This window comes from Gambusia affinis, linkage group LG07 (assembly GCF_019740435.1).
Source record: "Gambusia affinis linkage group LG07, SWU_Gaff_1.0, whole genome shotgun sequence".
NCBI classification, from domain to species: domain Eukaryota; kingdom Metazoa; phylum Chordata; class Actinopteri; order Cyprinodontiformes; family Poeciliidae; genus Gambusia; species Gambusia affinis.
The window spans coordinates 23,676,651-23,694,642 of NC_057874.1; the positions used below are offsets into that span (position 1 = coordinate 23,676,651).

Sequence of the window (17,992 nt, forward strand, 5' to 3'; positions counted from 1 at the left end):
GCCCAGGGCGGCAATTTGTGGGAAAGCAATTTCCAAGAAAAAATTACATTTTGTGAAAGTAAAACCTATCCACAACTACACAGAAGGGTACACCCAGAAGGTGGTTCGCCCAGGGCGTCAAACAGGCTAAGAACGCCTCTATCCCGCTCACCACCACCCCTCTTCCCCTGCCCAGAACGTTATATTAAGTTCAAATGAAGTTCATATCACAATAAAACAAAAGTAGGAGAAATTTTTGACATGTTAAAGACTTTTTCTCAGCTCTGTTGTTGAATTAAAAGTCATTTCATATTCTGTTTTCATATTCCACCCGTTTCACACACATAATTGTTTTTCCACTTGAATCAGAGTCAAACCAAGTAGGTTCTTATCTTGTCCACAAAGTGTCTAATTTCACAGATGAGAGCTTCATGTAATGTTAAAATGATGCTTATGCAGGCGGGAAATCATCTTCTGTCAGGCCTGTAATAAAGGATTTTAAGGTTGCATCTCACACAAGAAGAAAAGTAAAGGATCTTCTCTATAATCTCAAGGAAAGTATTTTGAAGATAACTGGGCCACAAGGAGGAGTCTGGGAGCAATGCACATTACATAATATCACATAATCCCACATGATGTTATGGGAAAGCAGTTGTATATGTTGTAGACTGTTGCATAAGAGACTTCTAGCATTATAGTCAAAACAAAAGTAAGCTTTAAATCAGAGCCATTATGAGGGGAATAAGTAATAAAACAAACAAACAAAATAATTTGAATTCACTGACCATTTTATTAGGAACATCTATTCAGTTACTTATTAAAACTCAATGAATAAGCCAAAAACATCCCAGCAACTTAATAAATTTAGGGATCTGGAGGTTGTAAACATGAGTTTCAAGTTTCCACTATTGAGTTTCCAATCATGTTTAAAAGCTGAAACATCTTGTTCTGAGATGAAAATAGGAAGTCTCAGATATTTCAAGCCCATATTTATCTGCTGTGCTTTAGAGCCGTCTTTAAAAGGGATTCTCTGCAGGAAAATCATTCATGTTAAGTTTTTCTATCTGTGGCTTGTCAATCTCTTGCCACTGCCAAGGCTTACATTTTTGCTATTACTCACTTTTTTTTTGGAAAATGAGTTAAGCACCTGCACCGAAGTATCTTCCTGCTCTTACTCAAGGTCAAATTCCCCTGCATAAATTCTGATCCTTAGTGTATACTTTGCATATTTTGGAGACTGGTAGATCAAGTCAAGTCAAAGTTTAATTTAGAGAAATTTAAAAACATTAAGAAAAATTAGGCTCTTTAACTATGGATAACTATGTTCACATAGTTTTTCATGCTAATCATTACTGAAAAACAACAACAGATGTGTAAACTGTGATATTTGTCTGTTATGTTTCACAGCATTTTATTTTTAGCATTATTATCAGAAAGATAACTAAAGCTACCTTTGACAATATTGACTAAGTGCACATTTTGTACCGTCACACACAGCCAAACTGTAACACCTTTTGCTCTTATCCTTGAATGAGAAATCATCACAAAGTCTGAAAAACTTCCAAATAGTAAATGCATATGTGAGGAAATAATGAGATTAGGGGATTTCTTTATCAATCAATCAAACTTTATTTGTATAGCACATTTCAGCAGCAAGGCATTTCAAAGTGCTTTACATCAAATCAAACACAGAAACACAATGCAACATAGAATCAACAACAAAAACACAACATCAAGTCAGATTCCGTCAATAAATTTGCATAAATACATAAATAAATAAATTTCAAATACAACTCTAAACAAGTGGGTTTTTCATTGAGATTTAAAGGAAGTCAGTGTTTCAGCTGTTTTACAGTTTTCTGGAAGTTTGTTTCAGATTTTTGGTGCATAGATGCTAAATGCCGCTTCTCCTTGTTTGGTTCTGGTTCTGGGGATGCAGAGCAGACCAGAAGCAGAAGACCTAAGAGGTCTGGAAGGTTGATACAACAATAGCAGATCTTTAATGTATTGTGGTGCTAAACCATTCAGTGATTTATAAACTAACAACAGGATTTTAAAGTCTGTTCTTTGAGTGACAGGGAGCCAGTGGAGGGACTTTAAAACTGGTGTTATGTGCTCTATCTTCCTGGTTTTAGTGAGAACGCGAGCAGCAGCATTCTGGATCAGCTGCAGCTGTTTGATTGATTTGTTGGACAGACCTGTGAAGACGCTGTTGCAATAATCAATACGACTGAAGATAAACGCATGGATGAGTTTCTCTAGATCTGGCTGAGACATTAGTCCTTTAATCCTGGAAATGTTTTTCAGGTGATAGAAGGCCGTCTTTGTAACTGTCTTTATGTGGCTCTGAATATTCAGGTCAGAGTCCATCACTACTCCCAGGTTTCGGGCCTGATCACTGGTTTTTAGTTGTAATAACTGAAGCTGTGCACTGACTCTAGATCGTTCCTCTTTAGGTCCAAAGATAACTTCAGTTTTGTTTTTGTTCAGCTGAAGGAAGTTTTGGCACATTCACACATTTATCTGTTCTAAGCATCTGTTCAGTGATTGGATGGGGTCAAAGGTCACCTGGTGACATCGTAATGTAGAGCTGTGTTATCTGCATAGTTATGGTAGCTAATATTATTTCCTGTTATAACCTGAGCTAGTGGGAGCATATAGACTTTGAATAAGAGGGGTCCTAGGATTGAACCTTGGGGTACCCCACATGTGACCTTTGACCTCTTTGATGAGAAGTTTCCAATTGAAACAAAGAAATCCCTGTTCTTTATGTAAGATTCAAACCAGTTAAGCACTGGACCGGAGAGTCCGACCCAACTCTCCAGTCGATTCAGTAATATGTCATGGTCAACAGTGTCAAAAGCTGCACTGAGGTCCAACACAACCATCACTGTGGTTCTCCCACAGTTCATATTTATTTGGATGTCATTTAACACTTTTACGAGGGCAGTTTCTGTGCTGTGGTGAGACTGGAAACCAGATTGGAAGGAGTCAAAGCGGTTGGTTATCGTTAGGAAGCTATTTAACTGTTTACACACAACTTTTTCAATAACTTTGCTGATGAATGAGAGGTTGGAAATTGGCCTGTAATTCTGCAGTAGTGATTTTGTGCATTTTAAGGCCCGCGGGCCAGATATGGCCCGTTGGGCATGCCTGTCCGGCCCGCGTCCCCCCAGTCAAAACAAAACACCGTATTTTCGTGTGCATGCGACACAGCTGTCTTTTATTTTGAAAGGGCTTGACGCACCGTTTATGAATGCACGTACGTAAATGCTAACGCACAGCAACAGGTGATGCTAGCAGCCGAATACACGATCCCCACAAAATGTCATCTCACGGTAAAAAAAGAAAAGTTGATTCCGAATTCTGCATTTTTAACAAGGCATGGACAGCGAAATATTTCTTTATTGAAGTCAAAGGCAAGGCCGTGTGTTTAGTTTGTGGTGCGCAGGTGGCTGCGTTAAAGGAATATAATATCCACCGTCACTATGTGACCAAACAGAAGAGATACAAGAACTTTTCAGAGAAAGAGCACGTCACTGAGTCGTCTGTACTCGTAGCCAAGTTGCAAGCTCAACAAACACTTTTTACAAAACGCCTGGCATCTAGAGGAGCTGCAGTCAAGGCAAGTTTTGTCATATCCCACAAGATTGCTAGGAAGAGCAAACCTTTCTCTGACGGAGAGTATATTAAGCAGTGCTAATATTTCCTGAGAATAAAGACGCTTTTGAGAACATCTCCCTCTCCCGCCGCAAACGTAACGAGAAGGTTTGAGGACATCGCGACGAACCTGGTGCTGCAACTGAAAGACAGCGTGAATGATTTTGAGTACCGGTATTTTCCCTGGCTTTGGATTAGAGCTGTGACATACGGGACACTGCCCAGCTGCTCATCTTCGCGCGGGATCAATGCAGAATTTAGCATCACGGAGGAGCTGGCAGGCATGCGGTCAATGAAAGGGACAACAACAGGGAGTGAGCTCTTAGTAGAGGTAAATGCGTGTCTGGAAAGCTTGGGTCTGAACTGGGACAAACTGGTGGGCGTGACAACAGATGGGTGTCCAAATCTCACAGGAAAAAAAGTTGGTTTATTAAAGAGAATCCAGGACAAAGATACTTGAAGCTGTCTATTCCTTGTAGTATTTCAGTTTTGGTTCTTACAAGTTTTCAAGTCATTACAGTTTCATTTTGTAATTACATTTTGTAATGAGTTATTTTAATGTTACCTAAAGTGATATTAGTTTTGTGTGTGTACCTCTTTAAGTTTCTGCTATATTTAAAGTACTTTGTGGTACTTGTTTTCCCATTCATTTGCATCTGAGTGGAGGTACTTTTGTGTTAGTCCTTCAAGTTGCAGCACTGCAGGTTCGTCAGGCTTTTTCCAACACTTAAAACCATTTATTGCTCATATATGCAGTTGATCAGTTGATTAATATAACACACACCATTTCAATTGTGGAGAGATTAAAAAGTTAAAAATAAATTCAGATGTGATATTTTTTTAAACTATTAATTTGATAGTATTAATTCTCACTTCAGCCAAACCACAAATTAATTTTTATTAATATTTACTGAATATTCTTCTTAACAAAAGAATATGATTTAAATATTTTATTACAACAAGAGGTATGAGAAAATGAATAATGAGTCAAGATTAAATTTGAGTCATTGCTGGATCGGCCCTCCAACATATTTCAGATTTTTCATGCGGCCCCCTGAAGAAATTAATTGCCCACCCCTGGTCTAGATTGTTCTTTTTTATCAGTGGTTTGATTACTGCCATTTTCAAAGCCTGGGGGAAAACGCCTGATGAGAGCGATGAATTTACTATTTGGATCAGATCAATAGCAACAACAGGCAGGACTTTCTTAAAGAAATGTGTGGGTAGGACATCCAGACAGCAAGAACTGGAGCTGAGTTGACTTATAATTTCCTCTAGGGTTTTATAATTAAGCAGTTGAAATTGGGTCATTTTTCCTGTATTTGTTTTGTTTGGGCACAGTGTTTGTACTGATTTTGTAGTGGATGTGCAGATTAAACCTCAGATTTTTTGAATTTTCTCTGAAAAGAAACTGGAAAACTGGTTGCAGGCGGCAATAGACTGAAATTCAGGTGGTAACATAATAGGAGGATTTGTGAGCCTGTCAACTGTTGCAAATAAGGCTTGAGCATTGTTAATGTTTTTGTTTATGACATCTGCAAAGAAGGCCTGTCTTGCATGTTTGAGTGTCAAATGATAGTAATGTAGTTTTTCCTTGTAGATGTCATAATGAACGTGAAGTTGAGTTTTACGCCATTTTCGTTCTGCCCTACAGCAGAGTTGTCTTGCAGATTTAACTGTTTGTGCATTTCTCCATGGAGATTTCTTCTTACCAGACACAACCTTCATTTGAATTGGGGCAATGGAATCAATGATATCTGAAACTTTAGACTGAAAATCATTTACCAACTTATCTACGTCATTACAGTAGATAAGTAATGACGTAGATATTACTTATCTACATTTAATCAAATCCAAGAGTGGATTTGATTAAATGTTTCTGCTGTGCTTTCAGTGAGACAACGTTTTGTAATAGTTGCTGTTTGTCCAAGTGGATTAAAGGATAAAGAACTTTCAAAGATAACAGCGAAGTGATCTGACAGGGTGGCATCAGTTACAGAGACATTGGAAATATTCACACCTTTACTGATAACCAGGTTTATTGCACTACAAAAGAAATAGCTTGTTCTATTTCGGCTTGGAGGAGCACATTTACCGTTTATCTATACTGATAAGAGTTTTGAAGTCAGACAAACTGCACTTAGTGTCTCACAGCTGCAGTAAGCATCAGACAGATTGGTAGCTTGTTCTTTATCTTGTCACTTTTCTACAGAACATCCAAAGCTGAACTCCAGTTACAAAGGACATCTCAGAGTTGTTGTGATTGAAACTTCTGGATAACATCATGCTACAGAGTTGAGAAGGACAGGTTCAACCTTAATGGATTTTCTTGAGACAAAGATCTCAAGAAAATCTTTGCTTGTTGTTTGAATAAAATGCATACAAATACATATTGTATTTTAACATGTTTGCAACTTTCTGAACTGATGGACTTTTAGCTTGTCTAGGGACTGATGTACATCAGGTATCTAGTCCACTCACCCTGACCTGGAAAAGCAATAACAATGATAGATGGATTAAGCCTTTTTTGTGAAATAATTGTAACTGCTTGCCTTGAATGACTGCAAAACAGATAACTGATGCAAGAAATTTTTTTTTAATTTTTTATTACGGTATTTGAATAAGAGAAAAACATGCTAAACGTTACTGTCAGAAATGATTGTTAGTCACAGTGCTATATTTAAGGCATTTATGAATCTGATAAAAATATTATCCCAATGATTACTGTTCACAATGCTGTACCATGTACATATATGATTGATGTGTTTGCATCATAGCACCACACAGTTTTACAAAATGAATGGTATAAGTGCAGCAAGTCAGTAATATTTCTTAAAATGCAAACAGATTCCAGCTCATTCAGCAAAAACTAAGTAAAAGAAATTCATGCAAGATTGGGTAAATATTACTGGTAAAACAATTAAACAAACCAAAAGAAACCTGAAGTGCATTTATCCTACATCTCATTGACCTTAAAACAATGTCAGGTGTCCTACAAGACTCACTGATTACATGAAAATATACATAAAGTATGGGTAACTAGATGACTTTTTTTCAGAAAAACAAAATACAATCCTGTGATAAAAGCAGCAGAGGGAAATATACAGTAGAATACAGAACAAGCAGAGACTAATGATTTTGCTGTTAGTATTCAGTGAAAACAGTCCACCTATAATAGTGGTAAGAGATCTTAGGGTGACTAGATATTTCACACAATTTTCACTTGAACATATAAGATGGCTCATTTTGTAGTAAATCCATGATTCCTGTTGATCCATTAAATCTCCACAGATCACTGAGGTTTACAACCTCCTGAAGAACAGAAACAAGCAAAACTGGATCGTGTTCAGGATTCACTGTACGTCTGTATTCACAGAAACATGGCACTTTTTCCTCATAATCATGTATAAATGCACTTATCACTCCATTGATTACAAAGATATTTACTTCATAATGAGAGTTAAATTATATTGTAATTGCAGTGGTTAGTATAAAAACAAACATCCATGTTACATATATGAGGTATAAGTGTAATAGTCATAATATGGGGATAGAATTCATTGACACACAGGTCAAGTAAAACTAATAAAAAAACAAAATGGCGGACGGCCAAGCAACTAGATTAAAAAAGAGAAGATTTAAAGGCAGAGATTTACCTCTGGGTGTTAACAATATTTTTTTGCATAGAACTGTATTGTATTGTAAAACAGCATAACATAAAGATAAATCATAAAGCATCAGTTTCTGCCCAACATCTTGCAATGTTATGAATGTTACTGTAAACCACTGGTCGTTTCAACCACAACCAGTTTTTAAAAAAATACTGTAGATTTAAAATGTATTAAGGGAGATTACTGTTGAAAGAAAATGAAGTATACATTTGAATTAAAATGTTTGTCTACAGGATGACGCAGCAGCAGGTTTCTGGGTAGTCGTCGGCGCTAACCTTGTTTTCCGTTCCATAAACATAGAAGACGTGAATACTATTTTTCCACTTGTAATTCACCTTAGTAATGGGGATCAACTCAACAGTCTGCCTCTGAAAGAAACAGATATGAAGTTATTTTATTGTAAAAGACGAAAACACCTTACAAAATACCCAATAAATTTAAAAAAAGCTTAAAGATTTAAGACTTTAGGTGGTTTTATTTAGATTAGAACCTAAAATAAAGTTTTGCCTGCAGTGCTCAGTCTGTTTTTTTTTTTTAATGCAAGTTAGGTGTTTACTTATGTTTATTATAAACTAACCTGCTGCATGATCCTGGATTTCTGAGCGTACTTGGATTGATGCTCTTTGATCAGACGGTCAGAGGCCTCAGTGATGGCTGGATTTGGGAACCCATACAGCGGGTAGACCTGTGAGGAAACACATAGAGCTGAAAACCTGAGCACCATCTTTCAAACACCTACTACTTTCCCTTATGGCTCTTTTCAAAGACAATAATTAGATTCTACCTCAACAATTTTTGCCTTCTATATTTCTAAAATCATATTTATTTCTTTTACTTACATAATAAAACATAATTTTAATAATGTATTCTTTTCAAGCTTTTCAAGCCTCTTGGAAGGATAAGAAAAACGTGTGCCTGAACATTTCTTATACACAACATGTTTAAAAAAGTTAATTTCCTTATTACATGAATTTAGATACTAAACATCCTAAATTATGCTTTAATTAACAGAAATTTTCAGGAATCCTGTATAACATGCAACAGATATGAACACAGTATGTCAAAATTTTACATTTGTATTACAAATCAGCCAAACATCTAGAGATAATGCTCGTCACAGTTTCTCATTCACTAGAGTTTCCCGTTTTCTCCCATTTTCATTTCCTCATTGTTTTATTAGCAACGATTCCTTGTTTTTATCTATTTACGTGATTTGATCAATTCTACTGAATCAAAACAAATTGATATCTTTATGTTTTTATACCGAAATTACTTTCATCCACTTGAAAAAAAGTATATATCAAGAGTGTGGGAGTATGTGTATATACCATGATCTGGGTCATCTTGTACAGCTCCTTGCCATTCACGGAGTTCAACTCTACAACTTTCAGGCCAGAGTTTTGCTCCACCACATGGTTGTCCACATTGTTATCCCTAAACAGAAATCAGCTAATTCAATTCATGAAGCTGGCTGTTCAAACATTACACATGCCCTGTATTCTACTTAAGCCCCAGGAAAATATGCACAGTATTTCCTGCAGTGTATAATGTGCAAAATGCGTAAATCTGATCATTTTTTAGCTGGAGTGTCAATATCCTAAACAACAGTGTCCTGGAGGATTCAGATACGTCTTTGGTCTGATTCTGACTTTCCAGTCAGAAAAATCAACTGAAAAGTTGGATTTTCCACTGGAATACTGGGAACAACTCAGACAAACCCCAGTTACTTCTTTTAAGGCCAACTTCACATCAATATATGGTCACTCCTCACATCAACAGTAATAAGATGTGATAGAAACATGCTTATTTTACCAGGTGCAAGCAAACACCTTCACATATTAAAAGATGTAAAATTAAAAGCACTGAAGGGTTTGCTTTATGTGTGATCAAACATTCTCAATAGTACTCAGACTAAAAACAATTTAAAAAATTATCTTTTTGAAAAGTTACACTTCCTTGGAAATCGAAACAACACTGTTACATGATTGCTTTTTTCCATGTAATTATTGAAAAACTGATATTGAAAGAACAGAGTTCAGGTTCTGCTACAGTTTCTTCAAGAAAATTGTGAATTATTAGGTAGTTTATTTAAAAATCAAAATAAGGAATTTATTATTTTATGTCAGATGGTAATTAAAATGGCTGAAGCTTTAAAATATAGAAACAAAAGGGTGTGGATTTAATGTTGTCTAAATCCACTATGTAACCTTGTAAATCTTTTCCTGTTACAGCTGTAGTGGTCTAGGAAACTTACCACTCCACCTTGAGTTTGATGAAGGTCAGCAATTTTTTTTTTCCTTTACAAGTTTCACACGTGTTTTTTCCTGCACCACTGCATTTTGAACACCTACACAAAAAAATACAAACCCAGTCAGAAGCATATCACACCAAACATATTAATTAGTGATTATACTGGTAAATTTTAGGCCCATAACTGTTTTGATACTTGATCAACAAAAAGAAAAAAGAAATATAATCTGTTAAACTCAGTCATTTAGCACAACAGATTCTCTCTTGTTTTGGGCCCAAACAGGACCCTTTGATCATTAAAAAGGCATATTTTTTATATTTCAGATTTCTTGTTTTACAATAAACTTTTGCATCTATTGCATACTGCAAAATAAATTGGAAACAAAGATTTACACTTTAAAGTATGATGTATTTATGTGAAGTGTGCAATGGAAAATTATATAATGTGTTCCTCACCCCTCTTCAGCTTTAAGTTATCTGCATTGCATTATCATGATATTGGTCAACCGGCTTTCATTCATATAGACCTCTACAGTGTCATAACAATGGGAGAGAGGTCCTGGTCCTGGAGACTATCTAAGTGTTACTTCCCTAACCCAGAACTTATCTGCCCTCTTTAGAATTAAAGAACAATACACTAATGGCAAGACCCTCTGTGTTAGGCTCCACAGAATTCTTGTAACATAACAATCAAGAATTCATACCTATAGTCTAATCAAGGCTCTTCTCTGACCAGAACCTATAAAAGGAAGCAAGAATCCACTGAGAGCAGGCTTGATAGACTCCTATGAATCAGCATGTCTGTTCTCACCTTGCAAGACTTTAATACATTTTTTATTCCTTCTCATCCAGACTCTTGTTGAAATAATTTTTTCATGACAAGTTCCACATTCAGCATGACAAAACAAATAAAATGGAGTCCTTATTATTTATGGTCAGAGATGGCATAGTTAATCTTTAATCAGATTATTGATTAGTCCTTGTAAAAGTAACTTTTAGTTATGTTCAGCAGCTGCTAACAACGCTCCACCACCTGTGAAAATTATATTGATCTTTGCTAATACTTAATTGCAAGTTATTGCATGATGGTAACATCAACAATGTCTCTCCACTTAAAAGGTCGAACTGAAGGGGAGATTGTTCCACTATTGTCTGGAAAACTATAAATAGGATTTTAGCCCCCCCCACCTCATCGTCCAGGTTCTGCGTTTGGTGTCAGAGCGCAGCGCACAGCGCTCCTCCTGTGACTCCACAACTCGGATGTCCCGCTGCACAAATTTGTGACACTTATCTTAAAATTAATAATTATAATGGCGTTTAGATGCAGAACTTTACGGACATTTTCATTTGTGGCTGTTTTCATGTTTATTGCACTGTTCATATTAGTCTCAATGTTTGCAGTTTTCTGGAGCGCAAAGTGAAGCACGAAGTCATTCAGAGGTAATGTATTAACTTGACATTAACAAAGACACAGCGTGTTACTGACATCATTGTTTATGGTTTTATAATTCAAAAAGGCTGATTATTACAAACATAAAATATGATCGGGATGAATTTTAATTAAACAAACCATGTTTAAGTCATTTGCAAGTCAAATGTTTCAATTAAAATGTAATAATAAAGTTATTTACTTTTACAGTCTTTATTAGTAAACGGACACATTTGAATCAATTGCATATTTGCTACCAATTCATTTGCCACGTTTATATCAACAAGACACATTAAGCTCGATTACCTGTCCTTTCCTGTTCCATTGCAGTCAGTGCAGTTTTCCTCCTCCTTCTTACCAGAGCCATTGCATTTATTGCATCGTTTCTAAAGGGAATATATGAACAAATATTCACTGGCAATACAACAGGGCCTGACCAATTTACTTGTTTAATTAGCCAGCAAATCAATTGATTTTACAAACTCAAAATGTTATGACTGATTTACATGGATATTTGAAAGATTTCTTACATATCCTTTTGCCTCGCAGTCTTTGCAGGACACTGTTCCTTCGGCATGGCAGGCATTACATTCCTAAACAAACAGGAGTTCAAGAATGACCTCACTACCTTTTAGAAGCACACAGAAACTCACAACACTAGTCATAATTTAAAGCTCTGGCATAACGCAAGGATTTACATTGTTCATGTTGTCAGATTTTGAAAAACACATTTATTGAAATGAAATATAATGGATAAATTAAATAAATATATACCTTTAGTAAAATGTGAACAAAACAGTTTTTCTTCCAGGGGGAGGAGAAATTTATACACTTTTTACATCATTTTATTATTTCCTGAGAGATGCCTGCTTTTCATTTCTGTAATAAACTTCTTGGTTGGCTGAAAATTTCTTTTTCATCTAGATCTGCCAAGAGTATGAATCATAAGAGCTTAACTGTACCTTTTAAAACAAACCTAACTCCTCTGACTAGGAATTAAATTACCTTTTAATTCAATCAGTTAAAAATAACAAAACATATATATTATTTGGCCCCACGGGACTTTTAAGTCTATACAAAGAAATTTAGACTGTTTGGTCCAAATGTACCTCAGTCTAGTGATTCCTCAACACTTTGGCTTCTGATACATTTCAAATAATACCTCAAAAACCTCCTGAGTAACTTCCTTACAGGATATATTTGGGTTGAATAATAAAAAAGAAAAGCAAACCATATTGCTAAATTATATTTCAGAGGTAATCAATAGTGGTGATTGATGAAGAAGATTTTATAAATCTTTAATAAGGGTTAAGACATTTTTCATGGCTATACTTTGGCTCTGATTTGTCAATTGAAAGATTTTAAGTCCAATTTGAGGACAACTTCAGTGATTTTAAAGTGTTTATCCCATGTAAAGCCTTTTGGAAGTTTATACAGCTGAACCTTAATTCACTGAAAAATTTAACATTTCAAGTCTATCTGAATGAAATTATGATGCTGCTCAAAAAACAGGACTGTCAACCTTAAGATTGGAGGCAAAAACTTGAACATGGATTATCAAGCGTTCCCTGAAGTTGAGTAGAAATCTTAGCTGTGTCAACACTTTTTTCAGAAAGCTGGAGTCTACAAAGCCATGTCAGCCACTCTCCTCCAGCTACATCCTGTGAACCATCTTGCCATTAGACAATTTGCCTCCAGGATGTTTAACAACTTTGCAAAGAGTTCTTATAATTAGACGTTGTTAAAGGCGTGTTTGACCCTTTTATGTATTCTTATAATTTCTAACATCAAAACCATAATGCTGCACAGTGAACTGGCAAGTAAAGCAGAACAATGATTTAAATGGTCCTAAAAGTTGAATCTGGGATAAAGTAAAGAAAACAACAAAGCACCAGGATAAACTGGCTGACTTGAACTTGTGTCCTTTAAAAAACAATCACCTTGATATTGGAGGTGTATGGCACCCGGATCTCCTCTCTGTGTTTGGTGAAGAACGCAGGGGTCTTGGTCTGGACTTCCCAAGGTGTGGGGGCAGGCTGAGCATAGAAGTCAGCTGTTTCCCCTGTTAAGGAAACAAAATAATTAATCTGTCCTAGAAACCTCATTGAAATAACATTTTGTTCAACTAACAGAAACTAAATGAAGCAGTTTTAAGTGTCTAACATGAAGACTGGGTTTAGGGGACATGAATACTGAGCTCCTACCTTCATAAGGTTTCTCGGCCATTTCAGTTGATCTGGACTCAGTAAATGTCTCCAGACGCAGCTACAAGACAGACAAAATACTTTAAAACTTTATTCTGTGTAATTAAAAAAGTCCTTGTATTGGGGTGTACATTTACAGTTGGAAGTTTGTCAAAACACAAAGCAACTGACAGTTGATGCTCGTTGTGACAACCAGCTTGTGTTTTCCACCCCTAGATCTCGAGAGCTGGTGTCCTACAACTTTTAGATAAGTCCCTGCTCCAACACGCCTGAGTCAAATAATTATGTGATTAGCAGATCTTTGGAGAAACCTAACTGAATACCGATATCAATCAGTAATTTTAGTTAGGTGTGTTTGACAAAGGACACATCTAAAGATTCTCTCAAGGACTGGAGTTGTCAATCCCTGAGTTAAATGGGCCAAAAAGTTGTCTTGTGCTCTAAACTACTGGCTCTAATTTGAAAATTAACTAAATCAAAACAATTGACCAAAATTACCTTGAACATATACAGGAAGAATATTACAACAGAGCTGTGACATTGCAAAAAAGAGCTTTTTGCAATGCTCCTGTTTCCTTAAACACAGGAGCAGCAAATGGCAGCAGAAGTATTTATAATTTCATAAGCTATTATTACACATAAGGTGTGTGGTAGACATTTTGTATGTTTCTCTATTCAAATTAAGTATCAACAATCAATAGTATGACAGTTTTACCTCTTAATATGTGTTATATAACTATGAGTGAATTGTAATTTAATCAATGACACAATGTATGGCCAAAAAAAGCAAAGAGGAAGTGGCTAGAAGAAACTGTTTAGTTTGACTTGTGAGACTGAACAGATGGATTCTTAATCACATGGATTGTGCGTTACCAGAGTGTTTTACACTGACATGTATTGGGGACTGTGAGACTGTGTGGGTGTGTTTAGAGCTTGAATTCTTCTTCGAAGAATGTTTAGGGATGTGATGTACTATTTTCTTTTATGGAGCAAGCAACTAAGTTAAGTTAACTTAAGTCTTTCCATGTCAAGATGGATCTTTGGCCCAACATAAAACAGTCCCAAACTGTGACACACAAATAGAAGAGTACACACTATGGAATAGAAAACTAAAAAGTATAAAACTACAGATGCAAAACAACAATAGTTGCATGTTGTCTTTTGTACACAGTGTTGGGAACATGAAACCAGACATGGGAAGTGTGCTGGGGAGTTTTGTAGTTGTGTTTTTCTGCACTAACTAGCATGTTTATTCACCGAGAATCTATGGGGGTTGGGCAGTAAGGTTGTTAGCATTAAGAAACTGTTGATGTGTTTTTATAGAACTTCTAAGCGTATGAAATAGCAATTTAGTTATGATAATTATAACTAAATTGTTAAAAAAAATGTTTCAACACCTGTTTTCAGGAGAATTCTGAGTTAGAACAAGAAATCTTAGAGGATGATGTTCAAAAATCTTTGATCATCCCAGAATAAACTGGTGGGTTAAGGTTATGTCCTGATATTAACTCTCCAGACAAACAGATGAAAGATTAAGAAGTTTCTTCTAGGAAAATAATGGTATGGACCAATTTATTGCAAAGTAATAAGTAATTTAGTTATGTTTTCTTTTCTGCATTGACTCATGCATATTATGTTAAAGATGGACCCAAATGTGTAAAAGTGTTCAAGTGAGCTTGGTACTAAAATCCGGGTGATTCTGATGTTAAAAACTTTGTCATTTTTAATTAGGACAGCTAACTGAAGCATGAATGTTTAGTAACAAATTTACTGGCAAATACCAAAGTCTAAAGGTTTTATTAGTAATTTAAAATGCAATCACCCTGTATGTGTTAAATGACTCCATGTTGGTGATAACACCCTCATTAGCTGGGCCTGATTGGTAGCAGCAGTGAGATTGCACATAGCCTTTGAATGCCTCACGGGCAACATCCTCTGACAGAGCGGGGATGCTGAAAAAAAAAAACAACAACATACAAACAAACACAAATAAAATATAAGATGGATGCTAACACAGATCAACATGTGATATACTGGCTGTTCAGTGATTCGAACGAGATCTTACTTCCATTCTTCAGGAGTGGAACCAGGTTGGGCTGGAGCTACTGGCTGTAAAGGTACAGGAGGAGGCAAAAAACCACCTGCAACAACAATGGAAGGTTAAATGCCAATGTGCTGCAAATGTACAACTGAATTAATTGGACTCTCCTTACCTGCACCAATTCCCTCATAGCCAGGCATGCTTGCGAACGGGTTGGCTGCAGGGGCATGTTGAGGCGGATATATAGCTAAAAGAAATAATGAAAACAGATTATTACACACTTGATTCCTTGAAACCTCTTCAAACTGGTTTTATCATTTCTGTAGCATACCTTAAAACATGTTTAGACTTGGCAAAGTTTTTGAATGTCCCTTTGCTGCATATTTTCACCACAGAACAAAAAATGGTGGAACTCAAAACTAAGCACCAGGGCTTTATGTGCTCAACTTTATCTGACAACTATTCAAATATTGATTGAGGGGAAAAAAGGGGGAGCACACAGTTGCTGTGACTAGCTTCACACTGCTCCCACAGCTGTAGTGGTAAGCCAAGTTTGAAAAGCTTAGGAACATAATTCCAAGGTATCCTTAAAAAAAAGGCCCCATAGTAGTAAAATCTTGGAAGGGGGCAAACTGTTTTTCAGGCACACTTTGTTCCTCGTATGTTTAGGAAGATTCACAGAGGTCCGCAGTACAATCACATAGTTTAGAATCTGTAAGTTCTTCAGTCCTAGCGGTTCATAAATGCTCTTTTAGTTGCATATTCTAATCAGAAACCAGTTTTGAAAGACAGTATCAGAAAATAAAAAATGTTTGAAAATACTTCATAATGGACTGAAACACATTTTTGTGGTGTATAAACACTTGCATATAAATTAAAATCGGACATGATTCTCTTTTAATACATAACACTAAAAACCAAGAACACAAAAAAGTGATAATATATTTTTAAACAAAAAATATGCTGAAATCATAACTGTGACTGTAGGAGGTGCTAGTTTTTTGCACACCTTGCAGCGTTAATTTTACCACAAAAAAGCAGATGAACCTGAACACATAAAGTAAATGGAGATCTTTGAGCCAAAAGCATTACATTTTTTATTGTAGTATGAAACGCCCACAGATGGACAGTGACGTCACTGGATGAAAACCTCTGTGTTGCTTTCATGTTAGACTACAACAGTTTCACTCTGAGCAGGACAGCTTTATTTACTTGTCAGTGATTTAGTTTTATTTCTAATAAATAAATAAATAAATAAATAATGACTACAGATTCAAAAGATTATTGTTAAAATTGTATAGCATGCCTACTCAGGGAGATCTCTCATTTCAATCCTAATGGACAGTATTCCATTTTCACTTCTCCGTTTTCCACTTCCCGAGTTTCACAATCTTCCAATTTTTTAGTGCTATAGACTTCAGATAAAATAAATACATACATAAAAGGGTCAAACACGCCTTAAACAACGTCTAAATGATAGAAATGATTGACCATTTAGTTAGGTATTTCACCATATTGTTTAGACTCTGGTCATTTACACAGAATGAAAACAAGAAAAGCTTTAACCACAAATTAAAGTATTTTAGCAGTAGGGGAAAGCAATTGCAGCCTGCAGCCAGGCTCGTCATTCATGGCAGGACATCATGAGACAGACTGATAGAATTTCCAATGATTGAAAGTCTAAAATTTGTACTCTAAAATCAATCCTTTAAAATAAAAAAAGCAAAAATAAATAAATAAATAAATAAAATAAATGTTTTTATCGCCTGAAAGAGTCTACTTTTTAAAAGTTATAGCATTTAAGAAGTACAAAATAAAAATAGTCATAAACTGAATGTGTAATGCATTTAATGAAGAAAGGAAGACTTCTAAAATAGCCTAGAGTGTAATTAGATCAGCTCCCAATGTTAACCTCGGTCGTAAAAAATTATAGCTGTTTCCTACTCAGCCATTCACAGTGACTCGACAAAAAAATTGATCTCTTGAGAAAAATTGAAAAGATGGGCGTTTAGATGAGCTCATCTGGTCCATTCACTCGCTGCTGCAAACAGACGCATCAAACTGTAAAAAGTTAATTAACCAACCTGCGCTGTTCATCTTGTTGCTGCTCGATGCTTTGCTACTCTCTTTCGGTATTGTGTAATTTGCAAGGATTTTCTCTGAACGTTTCCCAAAATGATAAGTGTGCGGTTACTCTCACTAATTTAAAGACTCTTGCCCGGAAATAACAACTTCAAAATAAAAGAATTGCCGAGTTTCCATATAACGAATTAGTCGATTTTAACAATGAATATTTTCAAATACTGAAAGAGACTTTTTAAATATGTACTAGTATTGTGTCTTTTATGCGTTGCTTTCTTGTATCAGGAACATAACCCCATTTTTTTATTATTATGCAGGACTTTCCTACAGCAGCTCACGTTTATTTTAGCACTATAATTTATGATGTAAGTAGAAGCAAACATAATAATAAAACCCCCAAATATGAATATTTTAAATACATAGCTAAATCGTTTTCGCAGTCTTTTAAAATCTAACTAGAGATCTTCAGGGAAGATAGTTTTTTCTTGTCATTAAAGGGATTTAATCCCACACACAAAAAAATAAAACACAGCAGCTCAGTTTAACCTGTTTGTCTATCAGAGTTTAAACTGCAGTTTGACTGTGAGAATGCGTTTAAAAAAATCATTATTGTATTCATATTTGCTGTTCATGACCAACGTGTTCTGGGGCTTTTATTTTTAAAAAGTGTGTGGAA

At 35.7% G+C, this 17,992-nt stretch overlaps 1 protein-coding gene across 1 annotated transcript; it reads right to left on the reverse strand.

Moving 5' to 3' along the window:
• Positions 1–7,128: 7,128 nt before the first annotated feature.
• LOC122834567 (protein SSUH2 homolog) lies at positions 7,129–17,452 on the reverse strand. The gene is made up of 12 exons (XM_044123112.1): positions 17,319–17,452; positions 15,407–15,481; positions 15,259–15,334; positions 15,016–15,145; positions 13,194–13,254; positions 12,930–13,051; positions 11,520–11,582; positions 11,296–11,375; positions 9,565–9,657; positions 8,639–8,744; positions 7,888–7,995; positions 7,129–7,678 (listed from the first exon to the last, which is right to left on the reverse strand). The coding sequence occupies exons 1-12, from the start codon at positions 17,329–17,331 to the stop codon at positions 7,538–7,540; spliced, it is 1,068 nt and encodes a 355-aa protein (XP_043979047.1). The 5' UTR covers positions 17,332–17,452; the 3' UTR covers positions 7,129–7,537.
• Positions 17,453–17,992: the final 540 nt, after the last annotated feature.

What these genes read in the sequence shown, in the direction of transcription:
- LOC122834567 (XM_044123112.1), bottom strand. An exon ending in AGTCATTTAACACATACAGG is followed by an intron (nt 13,255 to 15,015) that starts GTGATTGCATTT and finishes TCTGTCTTGTAG; the next exon opens with CTGCGTCTGGAGACATTTAC. An exon ending in ACAAGATGACCCAGATCATG is followed by an intron (nt 7,996 to 8,638) that starts GTATATACACAT and finishes GTTTCCTCACAG; the next exon opens with GTCTACCCGCTGTATGGGTT.